The sequence below is a fragment of the Python bivittatus genome, unplaced genomic scaffold, assembly GCF_059951505.1.
Source record: "Python bivittatus isolate LINGU-HERP-01145 unplaced genomic scaffold, Pbiv_v1 ctg000960_np1212, whole genome shotgun sequence".
NCBI lineage: Eukaryota > Metazoa > Chordata > Lepidosauria > Squamata > Pythonidae > Python > Python bivittatus.
The window spans coordinates 7,618,224-7,638,853 of NW_028277124.1; the positions used below are offsets into that span (position 1 = coordinate 7,618,224).

Below are 20,630 nucleotides of genomic sequence, written 5' to 3' on the forward strand. Positions count from 1 at the left end.
ACATTGGTTATCATCCAGCTTCCAGGTGCAAATAAAAGGCTGGTTTGATTTGTAAAGCCATATATGGCTTGGCACTGACCAGAAATTGCCTACACCAACCAGAATCAAGCCTACTGTCAAGTCCTCCTGGGAGAAACTGTTCATGGTACCCAGTTTTATGAGGTGAGGAGGCCAGAGGCCAGCAAGGGCTGTTTTTCTTTCATGGCACCAATACTCGGGAAGTGCCTCCCCTAGAAACTAGATTTCTCCCTTGGTGGAGGCCTTCCAGAAGTTGGAGAAGACTGAACTTTTTCAGAGGGACTTCAGGGAATGATGGCTTGCCATCAGTATTTGGGTGTCTAGTGTCTTGTGTCTTGTCATTGCTGTTTTGGTTTTGAGTTATGAATTTATATTGTTAATTTTCTCATTTCTTACCATGGACATTTTACTGTATTGTATTATGTTGTTGTAAGCAGTGTGAGTCTGGAAGGATTCTACAGCATACTAATTTAAATGATAAATAATATGATAAATGATAAAATAAAATTATTGTTATTATTATTCAGGTTTTTCTGGAGACAAGAAACTATTCTACATGTATCAAAAGTATCAACCCCTAAAATATGTAAGTTTTGTTTTATGGGCAATAAAAAAATAAAAAAAAAATAAAAATAAAAAAGTAATTGTTTTGTGCAGGTTTTATGTTTTATGTTTTATGTAATTGTATATTTATTTATTGTTTTAATGAGTTGTGAACCACCCAGAGTCCCCCATCAGGGGGAGATGGGCAGGGATACGTTTAATAAACAAATAAATAAATAAATATGAGGTTTTGACAATGAAAGATACAATATTTAAACTCTGTTTCAATATATATTACATGACGAGAATCATAGAATTGCAGAATTAGAAGTTCCCTCAGAGGTCATCTAGTCTAACGTCCATTTGATGCAGGATCTGCTAAGGCACATTGGACAGATAGCTACCAAGTGTCTGTCTGAGGACCTCCAGAGAAGGGCAATATAATGTTTCAAGAGGCAGCCTTACATTACACACACACACACACACACACACACACACACACACACTTATACATTAACATTTAATACATGTAAATGTCAAAAATATGCATCTGAAACTATTTTAAGATTATCTATATATGTACGTGTGTGTTAATTAACCAGAAAATCTTTCTGCCCCCATTATTTATAGCTAATCTAAAAAATATCCTATGATCGTAACATATATTAAAGCATTCCTCAGTACACAGTCCTACAACAGTTAGAGAAAATTCCAACTATATAATCAAACATTTTAAAAATTCTGGTAGGTCAAGCTTCCCTCATCTTTCATCTAGTGTTTATAAAAGTGACAGCACAATTATCAGATCATGCATATAACACACAAGAATAATTTCTAGGGAGGAAACTGGGAGGTTTCAAACTTTGCACCAAGAAATTCACTCTCCCACCTTGCTTCTTTTTCAGATCGTTTCAATTTAATTTTTCAGTTTAATTTTAAATCTACTTGCGCTTCATTCAGTGTTTTTTTGAGCTTCTGTATTTTTAAAATTACTGTGGAAGAATCTCCTGAGAGATTTTAATTCAGTGAGTTAATCCATATTATCCAGACCAACAATACTTTGAGAATTCTTGACCTACCTGAATATGTATGAAAATCTGAAAGGAAATCAATAGTCTCTTGAAGAACTAACTCCATATTTAATATTATCAAGAAATAACCAGTGTGGAAACTGTGGGGCAAATTAATGTCATGATACATGAGATATTATTTCCCCTCATTCATCATTTCCCTGTGTTTGTTATTATAATTTTTGTTTGTTTTTTTGCAAATTGTTCTCTGCCTGCCTTCTGGTTTTGATGTACCATATGTTCAAATTCTGTATTTAGAGAAACAAACCCATGGAGTGTTCTCATGAAAATATCAAATGCTGCTTGGAATTATAGACCCAAGAAAGCCTCAACCACTGCTATTTGCCTTTTCCATGAAATATTATTAGCTTTGAATCGCAGAAAGAAATAAAAGCCAAGGATACCATCTGGTGCCTTTTAAAAGTGACAAAATAGGAAAATAATAATACAGTCTTTGTGCAAAACACTCTTTTGCATTGGTTTAAGCTCAAGAATTTGGAGCAGTTAGTATGACCTTGTTGTCAAAGCACATTCACCACCTTTGCAGCTGTACATTTATGCTGATAGCGACTGATTCATTGGAAGCTAATTGTGTCATGAGGCACCGTGGAATTCCCAGCTTCACCAGGTACATGAAACATTCTCTCAGGTAGTACTTTCTCGTCTGTATCTATACACAAAACAAACATATTCCTTTGTTATTTGTTAGATTTATGTCCACCTTCTCAACTGTAGTATCCTTATTGTGACTTAGTGTGACTCCTTGCTCACTAGTTTTGTAAACTTTGTTTCACGCATCTGTTCACTTTTCACTCTGGGCAGCTGGGTCTTTGGTTGTTGTTGCTATTCTGCTTCTTTTTAATTTGTTGGAATTCAGGTAGTTTCACTTTTTTTTTTTACCCAGCTTTGGGATTATTTCATTAATAGTAACTACAGGTAGTCCACGCTTAACAACGGTAACTGGGACCGTTGCTGTTGTTGAGAAAGGATCGTCAGTTGCTAAGTGAGGACCTCCTTGCAACTTCCTGCTGGCTTCCAACGACCAAAGCCTGTGGGGAAGCTGGCAAGAAGTTGCAAGTCCCAGGCAGCTCACAAGCAAGCTGGTGGGCAGGATAAGTGGCTGCTGCTGGGGGGGGGAGAGGGCCAGGGGGCCGCAGCGGCACACACAACCAATTTCAGGCCCAGGGCTGGCTGCTGAATCCACTGAAATACAACTGTGAGTTGGACCACAACTTTCATGTTCATCATGCTTCTATTTAAACCTGCTTCCAGTCAGCTTTCAAGCCAGGATACAGTACTGAGGCAGCTTTGGTTACACTTGCAGCTCAGAATGGAGATAGTGGATCCACCCTAGTCCACCTTGACTTTTTGATGGCCTTCAATACCATTGACCATAGTATACTTCTGGACCTGCTTAGAGGGTTGGGTGTGGGGGGCACTGTTTTGCAGTAGTTCGCCTCCTTCCTCCAGGGCCAGTTCCAGTTGACGTTGAGGGAGTGGTCTAGTCCTAGACCCCTGCTTTATGGGGGAATGCAGGACTCTCCTCTCTCCTTTTTAACATGAATGAAGGTGCTAGCAGAGGTTATCCATCTGCATGGGCATGGTATCATTAGTATGTTGATGATACGCAATTGTACATCTCTGACCCGGCCACCCAAGTGAAGTTGTCAAGGTTCTGTTCTAGTGTCTGGGGGCTGTGGGGATCTGGATGGGGAAGAACAGGCTTCGGCTCAACCCTTCCAAGATTGAGCATCTATGGGATTTGGGCTCTGCAGGTCCTGGAACTGGAGATTCTACCCTTGACTCTGAGCAGAGCTGCACTGCCCTGCTCAGATTCAGTACACAAGTTGGGAGTCCTCCTGGCTGCACAGGTCCTCCTGGAACAGCAGATGGCAGCTATGGCCAGGGGCTTTTGCACTTTGTCATGCTCCAATTGCACTCATTCCTGGACAGGGAAGCACTTCTCACAGTCACGCATGCCTTAGTTACCTCCCGATTGGATTATTGCAACGTGCTGTACTTGGCACTGCCCCTGTAGACCATCTGGAAGCTTTAACTGGTCCAGAACACAGTAGCATGAGTAGTTACGGACATTCCTTATCGTGCCCAATGTGACATTTCCACCCTTTAGCTGCACTGTCTCCCAATTGGTTTCTGGATGCAATTCAAGATGCTGGCTATCACCTATAAAGCCCTACATGGCATAGGACTGGATTATTTGGGGGACTGCCTGCTCTGAGGGGAACAGGCCATCCCACACTAACAAGGAGGGCATACTCCAGGTCATCTCATTGAAACAATTACACCTTGTAAGACCTCAGAGGCATGCCTTCTCAGGGGCAGCCTGTTTTTTTGGAATGATCTGCCCCCATGATATACAGTTGACCCCAATCCTGTGGACCTTTAGAGAAGACATGGTCCTTTTCCCAAGCTTTTCAGGTCAGTCCCAATTGGATAAGTAGCACAATATTTTAGCCTGGTTGTCATTTTACTGTTTTAGTGAGTTTTAATGCATTGTGTGGTTTTCCTTACATTGCATTTGCTGTGTATGCTTTCTTTCTTGTACACCACCCAGAGTCATGCTGTTTGAGTTGAGCAGCCATATAAATGTTATAAATAAAATAATAAATTGATTGATGTGTAGGTAAAGGCATGAGATAATAATATATTGACCAGTCACTTTGGTGATGCTTTCAAGACCCAGCTTAATGCACAAACATTAGATGCTCCTGAAAACTTTGAAAAGCCCATTTTTGTCTGACCTGGCCAGGATTTGTTTTGGATTAGTATTCAAGGGCATCTTTACATATATAGTCAAACCATAGCCAAATTCCATGAAATGCTTGGAAATTTGGGATGCCTTTTTGTATAGTATTTTATCCTTTTATAAATATACCTTGTTTGGTGTAAACAAAAATGGGTTAGCTAGAGGCTTTTCTTCATGACAAGGCCAGAATTTTAACGTTAGTTTCTCATATACTCACAAAATGTCTTGCTTTCCCGCTATTTTTTATATTAGGATTACAAAGAAGAGAACTCTAATTTAGGATTTTCTCATTATAATTTCTTCATAATTTTTCTATATGTTGCAAGAGGCATGAAATTGTACCCACTCTTTCTCTCTATGTCACACCCACACCCATATATATATACATGTACAGGTAATCTTGCTTAACGACCATTCGTTTATGATGGACTGGAGTTACAACCGCCTTGGGGAAAGTGCTTTACAACCCCTGCGGTCACATGATCACAATTTGCAACCTTTTTTACGACTCTCATTAAATGAATCACCACGGTTGTTAAGCGAATCACCACGGTCGTTAAGCGAATTCCAGCAAAAAATGTGCATTGGGGAAGCTGGATTCGCTTAATGGCTGCAGCTTAACGGCTGCAGTGATTCGCTTAATGGCTGTGATTCGTTTAATGACTGTTGTAAAAAAGGTCATAAAATCAGCTCCCATTCGCTTAATGACCAAATTGCTTAGCGACCTAAATTCTGGTCCCTATTGTGGTCAGATAGTGAGGACTACCTGTACATATGTATACATACATACATACATACATAATACAGTACATACATACATATACATAGATACATACACGCACCTGTGTGGGTCATTCAAATAAAGAAATTATGGGGATTTTCTCTAGCACCCATGGCTCTGAGCTGCACTGCAGAGGTGAATTTGTGGAAAAAAAATAATACGCTATTACTATTAATCAATCTGACACACTAAACATTCATATAGCTTTAAAGGAAATGTAAACTTGAACAGCTATGTTTTCCATTAAAATACTCCACATTTTAATCTCATCCTCCTCTATAACCAACATCTTGACTAGAGAGAAAAAGAGATATGTAATTGCCAGGAAGTAGTTCAGATCTTTGCATACTCTTTGAGAATCATCTCGAGTTTATGACTGAGCAGAATATTGCCCTTCACCTTCACCTTGCCAATTAGAAAAGCCTTCTGGGGCTTTATCTTGCCCAAAGCAAGCTCCATGAAATCATGATCAGAGAGAATGAAAACCGTGTTGGCAGGCTTGTGAGATACTCCTGGATAGATCTCACCAGAACCAGTCTTCAGATCTAGGGTCCACTGGGCCACAATCTTTCCTCCATTCATGATGTCCCACTGAAAGACAGCATTCACCTTTTTTACAAGTTGACTGCCAACGCCTTTGATGCGGCGACCAATTTCCTCAAAAATAAGATCACTCTGAAGCCCAGTGCCTTTTGGTGAAGAATTTGTAGATGCCATCAGAGGTGGATACAAATCTGAAGCAACAGTTTGTTCACTTGTGTTGATTTTCATTTGAAGACACTGTTTCTGTCTTTCTTTCCACATCTTCTTTTATAAATGTTTGAAGAATGAGCAATTGTTCTATCACTTTGGATATAAGAGCTAGGGGTGTTACCATACCTCCTTGTTTCACAAACAGCATTTACATTAATAAAATGAAGTAGAAATCATTGTTGGGTGGACACATTGTGCAATCAGATATGATAGCCAGTCAGCATCAAGATTTAGTTGGTTTGTATGCTGTAATCTCATTGGTGGATATACTTTATTGTAATAGACAGGATTTCTTACAGTTAAAGGTATGTGTGTGTGTGCATGTGTATACAATGTGTATACAGATTGTGTGCCTACATAATTGTGTTTTAATGAAGATATTTTTGCCATGCATTTTGCCTAAATTCTCAATAAAATTTAAAATTTTTTGAAGAATTTTGACTATATGAAGCCTGGGGGTTGGCAAAAATATTATTTATGTAGATGTAAAAAATGTAATACTCCTTGATATTAAGGAATGGGTTCAAGTTATGAGTCCTTTATCGATTTTGTTGAAATGTCTTCATATTCTAAAAATGAGAAAATGGAACAATGTATTTTGGTATGGTCTAAATTTAGTAATACTATTAAGGTTTGAAGTAATTTCATATTGATATTTATTTATTTAACATATTTATAAAGCCACCCAACTCCAGATGGCTCTGGGAGATGAACAGGAATAAAAATGGGAAAGATGAAAGACAATCAATGAAAGACAATAATTAACTCAGAGGTAAAACCCCATGTTCTTCTAACATAATCACATTTTCAAGGAGCCAAAAAGCCTGGGAAGAGCCAGGTCCCAAGGGTCCACCTAAAGGAGAGCAGGGTGGAGGTCCTTTGGACTTCAGGGAATACTATTCCAGAGGGCAAGCACCACAACAGAGGAGACCTGCTTCCTGGGTCCCATCAGATGGCATCTTCAGGACCCAGAACATGCCAACTCTGACTGCACAGGATAGGCAGAAACCATGGGGGACAGATGGGCCCTCAAATAACTAGGCCTTATGCAGTGTAAGGCTTTATAGGTGATAACCAGCACCTTGAATTGCACCTAAACTTTATTGGTAACCAGTGCAGCTTGTGGAGCAGAGGTGTTACATGGGCATACTAAGACTTGCCCATTACTGTGCATGCTGCTGCATTTTGGATTAGCTCAGTTTCTGAGTGGTCTTCAGGGCAGCCCCATATAGAATACATTGCAATAGTCCACACATGATGTGAACAAGCACGAATGACTGTGAGGAAGGCCCCCCAGACCAGAAACAGTCCAACTCGTGCACAAGATGGATCTGTGCAAAGGCCCTTCTGGTTACAGCTTCCTCTTGCTCTTTGAGGAGGAGCATGGAGTTCAGAAGGAACCCCAGATTGCATACTAATTTCAAATGGGGAAGTGCACTATTGTCTAGAACTATAGGTGGAAAGTCCCCAGACACTGATTCTCCCAGTACCCGCAGCCCCTCGCTCTTGCTAGGATTGAACCTGTACCTGTTTCTTCCCCATCCAAACCCCAACAACCTCCAAGTACTGAGATATGATCTATAAGCATCACTTGGACAGCCAGGGGTCAAAATGTACAGGTGAATACCATTAGTACACTGATAACACCTGACCCTGAAATCAATGGAAGACCTCACTCAGCAGCCTCACGTGAATGTTAAACAGGAGAGGTGAGAGCATCAAACTCTGTTGCACCCTGCAGATGTAGAGAGTAAGGAAGATGACCTTGACAGAGTTTTGCAAGATCTGTTACCAAACAACAAGGGGCGAAATATACCTTAAGCCCATAACAGGCAGAAAATATGTGGAAGATACTCAGACACCTCCCTAATTCACAAGACTATAAGAAGGGGGAGGAGGTACAGGACAACTGGACTTGCAAGATAATATTATTAAAGCCACTCTTAATAAAAGTAATTTTAGCCTTCCTGTAGAGCCTTTCTACCTGGTGGGGCTGACATCAGTTCAGGGGCTTTGGGCTTGATCTCGCCTGTCCTGTCAACACTACTGGAATTGGCCACTTAGAAAGGAGCAGAGCCACCTCAGAACAGTACCTCTTACTCCCAATCCCTGTAAACAGTCCAGAAGGATACCATAGACTGCTGAGAGATCAAGGACCAATATGGTCCTTCAGATGTTGTGGAATCACAACTTCCTCAAATCCTAATTAGCATGACTAGTACTGAAGAAAGATAAAGTGTTGTACTTTAATAGTATATGGCCAGAGCCACTTCAAACTGGACCAGCATCCAAAATGATCTGAGTTCCGATTTTCAACTTAAACTTTGGAGTTTGCTGCTATCTCCAAACAACAGGCTTAAAATTGCTAATTGTAATGCAAGCAAAATGCCTGGAAATCAGAGTGTTTTAAGACTTGTCTCAAAAACAGCCTACTAAGGACTGTAGTTCTAAAAAAGTTCTTTCCCAGTTCAGCCACTTTGATACATATCAGTCAGTACTTTATACGAAGACCTTACACCTAAAATATAGTGTTTCTTGCTTAAAACCCTCAAGCTGTATCAATAAGGAAGCATGGTTGACAAGGAGTATAAGAGAGAGGGGGGGAGTAAACTTTAGAAACGAATGACCAATTTAAATAAATATGTATTGTAGCAGCAGAAAGGGAGAATGCACTTGGAGTGGATAGACCTAGTTATTTCAGTCTGTTTCACCACTCTGTGCCTGTTCCATAAGCCTATAATTTCCCAGTTCCATGTTTGTCAGCATGGAAAGATCTGCATAGAATATTACATTTAAAATATTTAAATAATATTTTAAATGTAATTTATCAGCAAAGGTATATTTAAAAACATTTTCCTTATCTCAAAATACCAGTTGTTAAATGCATCCTGCTCTTTTAGAAGCAAAACTTACTTGCGAAAGATACCTATCACTTAATAAACGTATTTGTCTCTGAAGGCAGATCAGATGAGACAGCTCAGTTCAGTTTACATCTGAATTCACAATGTCAGAAATTTTCAAATACTCCTAGTCTGTACTTCTTTCAAAGAATTAAATGCATACATGAAAGCAAAAGATTTGAAAATAGCAAGTTCATAACTTTAATGGCAAGAGGTTATTTTTGTGAACTCTGGGCCATTCTAAACATTTAGCAGACAATATTTATCTGCCAAATGTTCAGCAGGCAGTTTTACTAATTCTGGCTCATTGACAAGAACATCTATGCTAAATATATATATATATATATATATATATATATATATATATATATATATATTATAGATGTTCTTGTCAATGAGCCAGAATTAGTGAATATATATACACAGCTGAATATATGTTTATTGGTGTACGTTTAAAAAATAGCATTAAGGCTTGCTGATAAGAGATACTTCAAATTAAGATAAAATTCAAGTTTTCATAGTGTTCTTTATTCAAATGTGTAGCCTAACCTAGTATGAAAGCTCAAGAAATACATATACTGCAATATGTATAACTTACATACATTAAATTAAACAATATCTTGCCATCATACAATCCATATTATTAAATAGTGACACTAGCAGATCACAATGGCATCTTAAATGACTGTTGTTTCCTAGGATACCGATAACCATGAATCACAGGCTAGTATAAAATCAAAAGATACACCATTTGGAGTCATAGCAAATTCTGTATTTGACAAAGCCGGTAGTAAGCAAATAAATTTGCTAACCCTGATTTATAAAAATATGAAATTCCCTTGCTTTTCAACATAACAGGGTGGTTGTTTTTGCAGACTGCTGCCTCTACTTTTTCACTTTTGTGTAAGGGTTGCTTGGCAAGATCAGACTGTCTTTACTAGCTCTGCAAAAATGTCACCATATTAAGAGGAGCATCAGTGACTCTCACGGCCAAATTATTTATGTTCGTAGTCAAACAGCCCTTTTCAAAAAGAAACAGCAGCTTGCAGAAACATGGCAGCAGAACCTCTCCTTTGTTCCACCTCTACTCCTACTGTAGCTTTCTTTCCCATATGACTGGGTAAAAAGTGCAGGACTGGGTGGGCCTGGTGCTTCAATGGTAGACCTTCCCATGCTGGGTGCAATTTGGTCATCAGCAGCCAGCCAACCCAAGAGATGGAAAATACCTAAGGAAAGTAAGAATTGCCTCAGCGATATTTAAAAGAAAAGAATGTGCTGGTGTGGGTCTTCCGGGCTGTGTGGCCGTGTTCTGGAGGTTTTGTTTCCTAACGTTTCGCCAGCACCTGTGACCGGCATCTTCAGGGGCACAGAGAGAACTGCTCCTGTCTGTGCTCCTGCACTCTGAAGATGCCGGTCACAGGTGCTGGCGAAACGTTAGGAAACAAAACTTCCAGAACACGGCCACACAGCCCGGAAGACCCACACCAGCCATCGTATGCCGGCCGTGAAAGCCTTCGACAATACACAAAAGAATGTTTTCATTAAACTTTCTTAACAGACAATTTTGATATCTAACACACTGTGCATCACTAAAACCTACTGAATTTCTTGAAAAAAAACAGGCTTACCAAACAGAAAAGTTGTTCAGATGCCATACTTTATTAATAAAGTTCTTCCCTTTGAAAAAATTTAAAAGACACATATAAACACACACAGTTCACAGGATAAATAACTGGCAAATTAATCTAATTTGAATTCAGTTTTTTCCACAGATTATACAGCCAGACACACCCAACACACAATCAATGCATATACATTTTATACTTTGTTTTGAAAAGATACATTAGATGGACCAAGAGTAGAAGCATGCTCTTACAAGGAAAGATGTAAGAGAAAAAAATATTTTTAATGAAATGGATCATAAGATTCATTACATTTATGCTGCTACAACTTGCATAACAAACCTTTCCTCATCAATAATGGAGGCCCCCCGTTACCATTGGTGAGATGAGGGCTAATGCAGCACAGCTCCTTCAGGGAGAGCCAAAGAAGTACAAACAGTCTTGTGCACAGAGAAGGAGCTTCTGCTGTGACTATCCCTCACTTCAGTTTCTGGAAGGTATAAGGAGAAATTGCAGGAGAGTCTTTCCTACATTGTGTGGGCCTTCTCATATTGTCTGGCAGTGTGGAAAGGAAGCACAGAAAAATGTCAGAAGGGGATCTGTAGAGAACCACACACAGAGCTCATTTTTAAACAACAATTGTGGTATAGTTGTCCCATCACACTAGCAATGCTTAGATTATGAAAAACATTCACACATTTCAGCTGGAAAAGGATTCTAACTATCAGGATTTAACTCATCCTTTACTGAGGGAGGGACAAGTTAAATTTCAAGTATTGAGCTGAGCTTTAAGAGACATTCTAAATGTTACAAAGCTCAAAATACAAATGATGGGCTATCCTCTGCCCTCTTCATCGGCTTGGAAAATACAACACAAAAAAGCCTGGGGATTCCACTGAGGATTAAGATTGTTTGGGGCAGGGAGTGGGGAGTGGGGAACACCTGCAGTTGTACTGAGCTTCCAAGATGCAGGAGGCATTTTTATTCTGCTCCTCCAGCCTTCCTCTCCAACTGTTAAGAGATTGATCATACCCACTGGAGGAGTAGAGGGGGGAACTGTTGTCATGATGAGAGCATTTATGCCAAGAACCATATACACTGCTCAAATAATGTGGGTGCTTCACAGTTATATGAAACCTAACTATACAGTTACATAATTTTTGCAAAGAAAATACTGCATAAACTGCAAATAAGAAATGACCCAAATGAATAGAAACTTGCTTTAAAACCTATTAACAGTGGACACAGATAACATTCCTTTGGTTGTTTGTAATACAGCATGATGGAGATCCTTACTTCTGATTCAAATTCTCCTTCTGCCTCAATTAATTTTTCATCTAGAAATTTAGCATCCTCGGCTAATGAGCACAGAAGGTCACCAGCAGTGTTTTATGAGCTTTCCTATTAAAAAAAAAAAAAGGGAAGAGAGAAAGCAAATCATAATGTGATAGAGAAAAAAACTCACATTCTCCAGATACAGGTTAAGTTGTCACTGGCTTTAACTCTCAACTTAAACTTTAAAAAAAGGAAACAATTTGATTTAGAGTATCATTTTAAACACCTGTTCAAATTTCCAAAATAATCTTCCTATAAGTTACCATGAGCAATTTGGCTGGCATTTCCCAGTATAAATTGCTGGAACAGTTTTTCTGGAAAATCCTTCCACTTAATAGCTACAAGCACATTTCGTACAGCGTACCCTGAACAACAGGCTAGTGATCTCATTGGATTTGTGTACTGTTAATGCTCCCCAGGAAACCTCTGCGGCTACCCTCCCCTTTACTCAGGAGTAATTGCCAAATATTATGCTACAATATGGGCACACCTTGGCTAGATGAATGATGCTACTGCCAATATTACTGGTGAAAGTGAAAGAGAAATAATTGAATAGGTTTTTTTTATGCTCAAGTGGCATGAAACGATGGATCCTTCCATCATGGGTACTTGTTTATTCTAGCCCCTGACAAGTGGTCCATGTTTTGGGAACCAAAGCTTTAATTGGGCCTAACCCCTTCTCACTATGCATCATCTATTATTTTGTCTATGGAATTAACTATACACAAGTGAAACATCACCACAGGAAACTGCTACATACAGTACAACTTCCCAATATGACATTAGCCTACTGGTAGTCCTCAGTTAACAACAGTAATTGGGACTGGAATTTCTGTCGCTAAGCAATGTAGTTGTAAAGTGTGATGTCACATGGACGCATCACTTAGCAGCAGCAATCCCAGCACTCCCCATTGTGTCATTAAGCAAGTCCCAGGTGGATTGCAAGCAGGTCGGCAGGCAGGTAAGATGCGGTGCAAGGTGTGGTGCAGGCACAGCACGGCCAAGGCTGGCTGTTGCCAGGCAGGGGAAGGTGCATGGGAGGCCTGCAAGGTGAGGTGCAAGTGTGGCTGGGGTGGGGGTGGCTGCTGCTGAGTGGGGGAGGGTGTGAGTGACTTACCAGAGTGACTTGCAACATTTCCTGCCAGCTTCCCCATGACTGTGCTTGTGGAAAACCTGGCAGAGAAGGTGGCAAATGACGATCATGTGACCGCGGGACACCATAACTGTTGTAAGTGCGAGCCGATTGCCAAGCACCCAGATCATGTTTACATGACTGCATGGGTGCTGGGACAGCCAGAACTTTGAGGACTGCTTGTAAGTACCACTCATTCAGTGCCATTGTAACTTTGAACAGTCGCTGAATGAGTGATCATTGAACAAGGACTACCTGTAGTTCATAATTTCTTCACTATCAATATCCCTCATGCTGTAGTACACAATAGAAGAGGATGCTGCATAAAACAGAAAAAAAACCCCAAACCCCATTGATGTAGTCTTTAAAAGGATGAAACAAGCCAATGGAATGTTAAGAACAATGCCCTTGTTCTTGTGGTATTTTCTTGAACAGATCTGCTATACACTTGTTTTTTTTTATCTTGATTGTATATTTTTTGTTCTGTTTTTATGCTGTGAGCTGCCCAGTTGATTGGAATTGGGCAGTGTTTAAGTCAAAATAATACAAGAAATATATATCTAATAAAAAAACAACAAACTAAGATAATCTGCAGAGAGACATCACGTTTTCTGACAATAGTGCTTACATTAATACATGATCAAAACATGTATTTTGTCAAGAATGCAAAGAAGAATGGAAAGAGAACAGGGAGGATAAAAAATGGGGGTGGGGGAATAAAAGCTTTATGGAAAACTAAGAATTGAGGCAGACAAACAGAAGAAGACAGAGAAGACAGATCAACCTTGATGCCAGAATAGCAACCACTGAATTTTGCAATGAATAAATGATCTGAATTGTAAAAGTAATCCAGGGTGTAGGAGTAATGGCACTGGAAGAAAGTCAAGAACAACATATAGCATAGGTTTGAAAGCAAAGGAAAGCAATAGGTTTGGCAGAAAATTAGCAGGAAGAAACACACTATCTTCCCAACCATGTGCCCTTCTGATGTTAGAGAATCATAGAATTGTAGAGCTGGAATGGCCCACAAGGTCTACTCCAACCTGAATGTGTGGAAAACCATTTAACTCATCCATGAGAGAGAGCTATCTAAAAACTTCTTTAAATCTCCAGAGATGGAGAACACACAACCTTCATAAGTAGACTGTTCCACTGTTATACAGATCTTACTCTCAGGAAGTTGTTCCTTACATTTAAATGAAATCTACGTAGCTGTAACTTATACTCATTATTTCTGCTTGTACTTTCTGTGGCCATGGAAAATAGTTCATGACCTCTTCCCTATAGTTTCTATAGGTACCTGTATGTCTTATGTACCTGTATATGGCTTACTGAATATCCCAAATTCTTTCAGCATTGTCTAAATAGGGCATGTCCTCAAGTCCTTGTACCATCTTTGTTGCCATTCTCTGAACCCTCTCCAGCCTGTCAATATCCATTTGAAAATGGGGAGCCCTAAATCATACACAGTACTTCGGGCATGATCTCACATTATAATGCCAAGTAGAGAGGAATAATGACTTTGTGGGTCTTTGACATTATGTTTCTTCAATGTAGCCCAGAATTGCATTAACCCTTCTAGCAGCTGTCTCACACTGCTGATTCATGTTCAACTTGTTGTCAATGTAACAGATTTTAACTCCCACAACATCCAATCAGCACAAAGGTAGAACCGACTGAGAATTATGACATCCTGCCTAGCTCATCTGGTCAGCATATGGCTAGAAAACGCTATGTTAAATAGTGTCTTAACAGTTTATTGATAATGCAGGTAGAATCTGAATTCAGTAGAGTAGAATCCAGAAAGGATAGATTGAAAACATGGGTGAAAGGGGGATTATAATAGGAAGACAGAAATAAGAATCAAGAGGAAATGAACTTGAACCATTTAGACTGCTTAAAGAGGATACCTGAGTGGCCATGTAAGTAAGTTACTTGGAGAAGAATAATGTTAGTTTGAGACAGAGGGGAGAATGGAGTGACTGTGGCTGACAACTTCAATTTTTGTTACTAGCAAAACAGAAATCTGTCCAATACAAAAGAACAAGTAGGAAACTTCTTTTTTATACAGTGGTGAGAGAAAGTATGTAAACCTTAAGAACTATCTGCATTCCTGATAGAGCTTCATCTAAGTCCTATAAAAATATAAGAGATACTGGTTAAACAAACAACACATGAAAACAGTGTACTGCATTACATCTATATTGAATATATTCAGTCAACATTTACTGTCTTTGTTGGAAAGGTATGTGAAGCCTTAGGGATAATCAGCTTTCTTAAGGGATAAGCTGAGAGACATTCCAATCAATAAGATCTACTGTGGGTTTGAGGGATCCTCCCCTATAAACACACACACACATGCATGCGCGCGCGCACACACACACACAGAGAATTGCCCCCATCAGAATCTGCCCTTCACAACACAGTTAGTGGAACTGAATCAGAGCAACTCTCTGCAGACTTCAGAAAAAAGGTTATTGATACTCATAAGGCTGAAAAGGGACACAAAACCATTGCCAAAGACTTTGGCCTCAGTCACTCCACAGTCAGGCAGATAGTGTACAAATGGAGAAAATGCAGCATCATTCTTATTCTTCCAGAGTGGCTGTTCAACAAAAATCACCCCAGGAGCAAGGCATATAGTACTCCAAGAAATCAGAAACACCTAAGGGTCTGCGGGCCACTCTTGCATTCATGAATCTATCATAAGGAAAACACTGAACAAGAGTAGTGTATATGGGAGGATAATAAGGAGAAAACCACTGTTTTCCTGAAAGCACTTTGCCACTGGTCTCAAGCTTGCCAAGACTACCTCGCTGATCCAGCAAGCTACTGGAGTTGTTTTGTGGACAGATGAGGCAAAAATTGAATTTTCTGACATTGAAGGGAATGTCTACTCTTTGCAGAAAGAAAAACACTGCATTCCAACCAAAGAACTTCATCCTACCCATGAAGCATCGTGATGGGAACATGATAGTTTAGAACTGCATTGCAGCCTCAGGACCTGGATACTTTGCAATCATTGAGGGAACAATGAATTCTGGATCATACCAGCAAATTCTAGAGCAGAGTATCAAGTATCTGCCTGCAAACTCAAGCTTAAATTAATGTAGACCATGTAAATCTGAAACAGAGTTGTGCTGAAGCACAGGAAATTCCTCTTTTGAATTCTGAGTCAAAGCCATGATCCTTAACTCAACTGAAATGTTGTGGCATGGCCTGAAGTAAGTAGTTCACACAAGAGAATCCCCAAATATCATTGAGTGGAAGCTGTTCTGAAAAGAGGAATGAACCAAAATAGCTCCCAGCCAATGTGCAGGACTGATCAACAGGTACAGGAAACATCTGGGTGAAGTTGTTGCTGCTAAAGGAATTGCCACCAGTTATCAAATCTAAAACTTCCAAATACTTTTACCAACAAAGAATGTTGGTCAATATATTCAATAAAGAACTGACACTATCCACTTAACTGCAGCCTAAATGAAGATGTAGGTGCTTATACAATTGCAAGTACACACTATTTATGGTAAAATTAGTCTGCACATTATTTACAGACTAAAGGTTCCTAAATACAGTTAATGTCCACTAATTACTTTCACATAAAGAAAGTTTCACACAAATCCATCCATCGTTCCAAGTGCCTTTTCTCACTGCTTTGTTCTTCTGCTACCATTGTGAACAATATGTATAATTTATTTAAAATTGAAAGAGGAAATGTCCAGAGAAGTAACAAAAGTCCCCTTCTAATATGGTTGTTGTCAACATAGCTTCTGCCTACATATTGTAATCCAAGCCAGGGTTGCTGTTAGTTCCAAGAATAGTGATTCCAGGGAAACACTAGAGCAGCGGGCTCAACCCCAGTTTCTCTCCAGTTGGTTCATAAAAATACGCAGGTTTCTGTATCAGCTTATTTAGGCATGAAGGATCCTATATTATTGTCAAGAACACTAAGCCCTCACTTTTACCCACATAATCAGTGGCTCTTGATCATCTGTCCGCTGAAAGCCATGGGTTAAAATACTTGTGTTCAAGGATCCTGTCCAAGGATCATCTCTCTATCTTCAGGTCATTTCTCTACCTAATCACTTTCTAAAGGGGAGGGTGTTACATTTTTGGTTCATAGAGAACCATAATGTGCTGGATGATGGAGCAAGCACTGCACAAGTATGCATACACATCAATCACATGTTTAAACTGCATATATGCACATATGTTCACACACACAGAAATATGTTTTCTCCGTTGCCATGTTGTTAATTACTTGGGATAGAAAATAAAAGCCCTACTCCCCATTTACCTGCCTGCATTTGACTTATCACTATTACAGCTGCTGCTAATTTTTGAAAGATTCTGATTCTATGAAGTCCAGCGATTGTGTAGATTGCTCAGAGTAGAAGCTAAAATATCAAATGTTCTGACTTCTGGTCATGAGAGAGCACAACAATCACTGGACTTGCAGGAAGAAGCTGATTGCCTGAAAGACATTGCTTCTTGCGAGGCCCAACAACCAGACAGCCTGCTCAGTTGTCAGAGTACTGGAGCTCTGACTTCTGCATTGGGAGGACTCTGTTGATTTCAAGGCACTGAAGAAGCAGGTCTTAAAAAAACAACCAACTATTTATTTATTTAAAAGATTTATATGGCCGCCCAACTTAAGCAACTCTGGGCAGCTCACAACAACAATAAAACCAATAACTATAAAACAATCATAAAACAGTAAAACAATTTTTAAAAAAACTTGTGCCTTAATTGTCCCCTTGGGATACCCCACAGCAAGCTCCAGTTGCCCTCATTCCATACTTTCTATTCAATCCTATCCCAGCACCTTGGTAAAGCAAGGTCTTAATGGCCTTCTGAAAGGCTAAAAGGGTGGGGGGCTGCCAAATCACCAGGGGCAGGGTGTTCCACAAGGGAGGGGCAGCCATGGAAAAAGCAGCTTCTGGGGTCCCATTAGGTGGCAGGATTTCAGGGAATGGGCCTGGAGCATGCCTACCCTACCTGATCTAGTGAGAAGGGCAGATATTCTTAGGGAGAGGCAGTCCCGCAAATAACCAGGTCCCATGCCATGTAGGATTTTAAAGGTGATAACCAGCACCTTGAATTGCACCTGGAAGGAAACTGGGAACCAGTACAGCTTGTGCAATAAAGGTGTAACATGGGTGAATCTATGAGCACCCAATACTGTGCACACCACTGCATTCTGGACCAGTTGTAACTTCCGAGTGGTCCTCAAGGGCAGCCCCATGTAAAATGCATTGCAATAATCCAACTGGGAAGTGACTAAGGCATGAGTGACCATGAGCAAGGCCTCCCAGTTCAGGAAAGGGCACAAGTGGTGCACAAGATGGATCTGTGCAAAGGCGCCCCCTAGCCATGGCTGCCACCTGCTCATCAAGCAGGAGCCGTGAGCCCAGGAGGACCCCCAAATTGTGTACCAACTCAGTTTGGGGGAGTGAAACCCCATCCAAAGTCAAAGATGACACGTCACCAGACCCTGGGGGGCCAAAAATCCAAAGCCACTCCGTTTTGCCAGGGTTGAGCCAAAGTCCGTTCATCCCCATCCAGACCCTTATACCCTCCAGGCACTGGGACAGCACCTCAACAGCATCCCCTGCCTGGCCAGGGGTAGAGATATATAACTGCGTATCATCAGTGTACTGATGATACTGTACCCAGTGCTGTCGGATGACCTCACCCAGCAGTTTCACATAGATGTTAAAGAGAGGGCAGAGACCTGAGCCCTGAGGCACCCCACATTGCAGGGGCCTAGGGCTCAACCTTTCCTCCCCCACCAACACCAGCTGGAAACGGCCTGGGGAAAGGAGGAGAACCACTGCAAAACGGTGCCTCCCACTCCCAACCCCCAAAGCCAGTCCAGAAGGATATCATGGTCAATGGTATTGAAAGTCACTGAGAGATCCAGGAGAGCCAGGACAGTTGCATCATCCCCATCCTGAGCCCTCCAAAAGTCATCAGCAAGAGTGACCAATGTCTCAGTGCTATACCCCAGACTGAACCCAGACTGAAAAGGGTCCAGATAATCTGCTTTATCCAGGGCTCTTTGAAGCTGCATGCCAACCACCCTCTCCAAAAAGGGAAGGTTGGAGACTGGATGAAAGTTGTCTAACACAGCTGGTCCAAGGCTGGCCTCGAGACCCCCTCCTGCAAAGAAGCATTAACCACCGCTTGGACCCAGCCACATGCCACCTCCTGGGAGGCCTTAACCAACCAGGAGGGGCATGGGTCCAAAACATAGGTGGCTGAGCTCACAGCCATGAGGACCCTGTTCACTTTGAGATCAACTGGCTCAAGCTCCGCCCAAATAACAGGGCTCAGACATGCTTTAATCACTTCCAAAGAATCAGCCCAGCCAGAGTCCAATTCTGAGTGAAATCGAGAGACTTTATCTGACAGATACCAAGAATATTCCTCATAGCAGTCCTGCAGGAGTTCCCCTGGCTCCTCCTTACCCAGGAGAGACCTGGTCACCCAAAACAGGGCCATTCAGTGGCTATCTGCAGATGCAATAAGGGCAGAGAAGTATTAGAAGTCCTAATATAGGCTCTTACCTGTGCTCGGTCAGCTTCACTCTTTGTCTTCCTCCAGCAGTGTTCTAGGCATCTCTTGTGTCGCTTCATCTCTTGGAGCTGCTCGTAAACCAAGGCGCTCTACAAGATCTGTGTGCACAGAGTCCACACAGATGCAGTTCGGTCCAGCGCCCATCACCTTATTCCAAGCAGCAATGAGGGCATCTGCCAAACTGCATGCCAACACTTCAAACAAAACACCAAGTTCCCTCTGAAACTGCACTAGATCCATCAGGCACCTGGGGCAGGCCAATCTAATAGGCCCCACCTCCCTGCGTGAGGGGCAGCTGCTGAGAACTCTAGAGCCAACAGAGAGTGGTCTGTCCACAGCAAAGGACTGATGTTAACGTCCCCCAAAACCAGATCATGATGCCACTGCCTCGAAGCAAACACCAGATCCACTGTGTGGCCCCCCGTGTAAGGTGGGACATGAATAAGTTGAACCAGGTCCATGGCTGCCATGGTGGCCATGAACTCTTGTGCTACCTCAGACCCCAGACCCAGAAATGGCAAGTTGAAATCCCCAGAACCATACACCTGGGGAACTCCACCACAGCTCAGACACAGAGCCCAGGAGCACAGGCAGGGATGCAGTTACACTGTAGGGAGGAAGGTAAGTGAGCAGCAATCCCCACTGATCCTTATGGCCCAGCCTCACAAAGAGGGTGTCACATCCCCCACCCCTGCCCGGGAGGCATGGCTGATGCCACACTTAAAACCCAGGAGGCACATTTCAGAGAGGGGAACCCCCCATTCAGTCCCAACCAGGTCTCGGTGATACAAGCCAGGTCGGCTCTCCCATCCGCAACCAGATTGTGGATGAGGTGAGTTTTATTGCAAGTCAACCTGGTATTTAGCAGCAGCAGCAGCAGCAGCAGCAGCAGCAGCAGAGAATAGAGCCACCAAAGCTCCAGAAACCAGGTCCTGGGGCCGAGCACAGGGTGTACCAGTGTTAATGCAGTGCCGGTATTAAACACTAGGGCTACCTTCCCCAACAGCAGCCTGCCCCATCTCCCACTGTAATTCCCCATCCCTATCACCATTGCAATGCCCTCTCCTACCATCTTTCCTCTTTCCCTATCTGGCTCCCCTCTTCCCCAGCCTCCCCTCCTCCCCAGCCTC

The 20,630-nt window shown here is 41.5% G+C and overlaps 2 protein-coding genes across 2 annotated transcripts in view; both read right to left on the bottom strand.

Moving 5' to 3' along the window:
* Positions 1 to 5,512: 5,512 nt before the first annotated feature.
* On the bottom strand, positions 5,513 to 5,983 carry SCP2D1 (SCP2 sterol binding domain containing 1). The gene has a single exon (XM_015888705.1). The coding sequence runs from the start codon at positions 5,981 to 5,983 to the stop codon at positions 5,513 to 5,515; it is 471 nt and encodes a 156-aa protein (XP_015744191.1).
* Positions 5,984 to 10,304: 4,321 nt separating this feature from the next.
* The window catches only part of DTD1 (D-aminoacyl-tRNA deacylase 1), a 36,140-nt gene continuing 25,814 nt past the window's right edge, over positions 10,305 to 20,630 (bottom strand). The window contains exon 6 of the mRNA XM_007431931.3: positions 10,305 to 11,855. The gene's annotated coding sequence lies outside the window, so the exon portion shown is untranslated. The remainder of the gene's footprint in view (positions 11,856 to 20,630) is intronic.

Bases quoted from the DNA above. Each gene is read 5' to 3' on its own strand.
- SCP2D1 (XM_015888705.1), bottom strand. From the start codon at position 5,983: ATGTGGAAAGAAAGACAGAAACAGTGTCTTCAAATGAAAATCAACACA.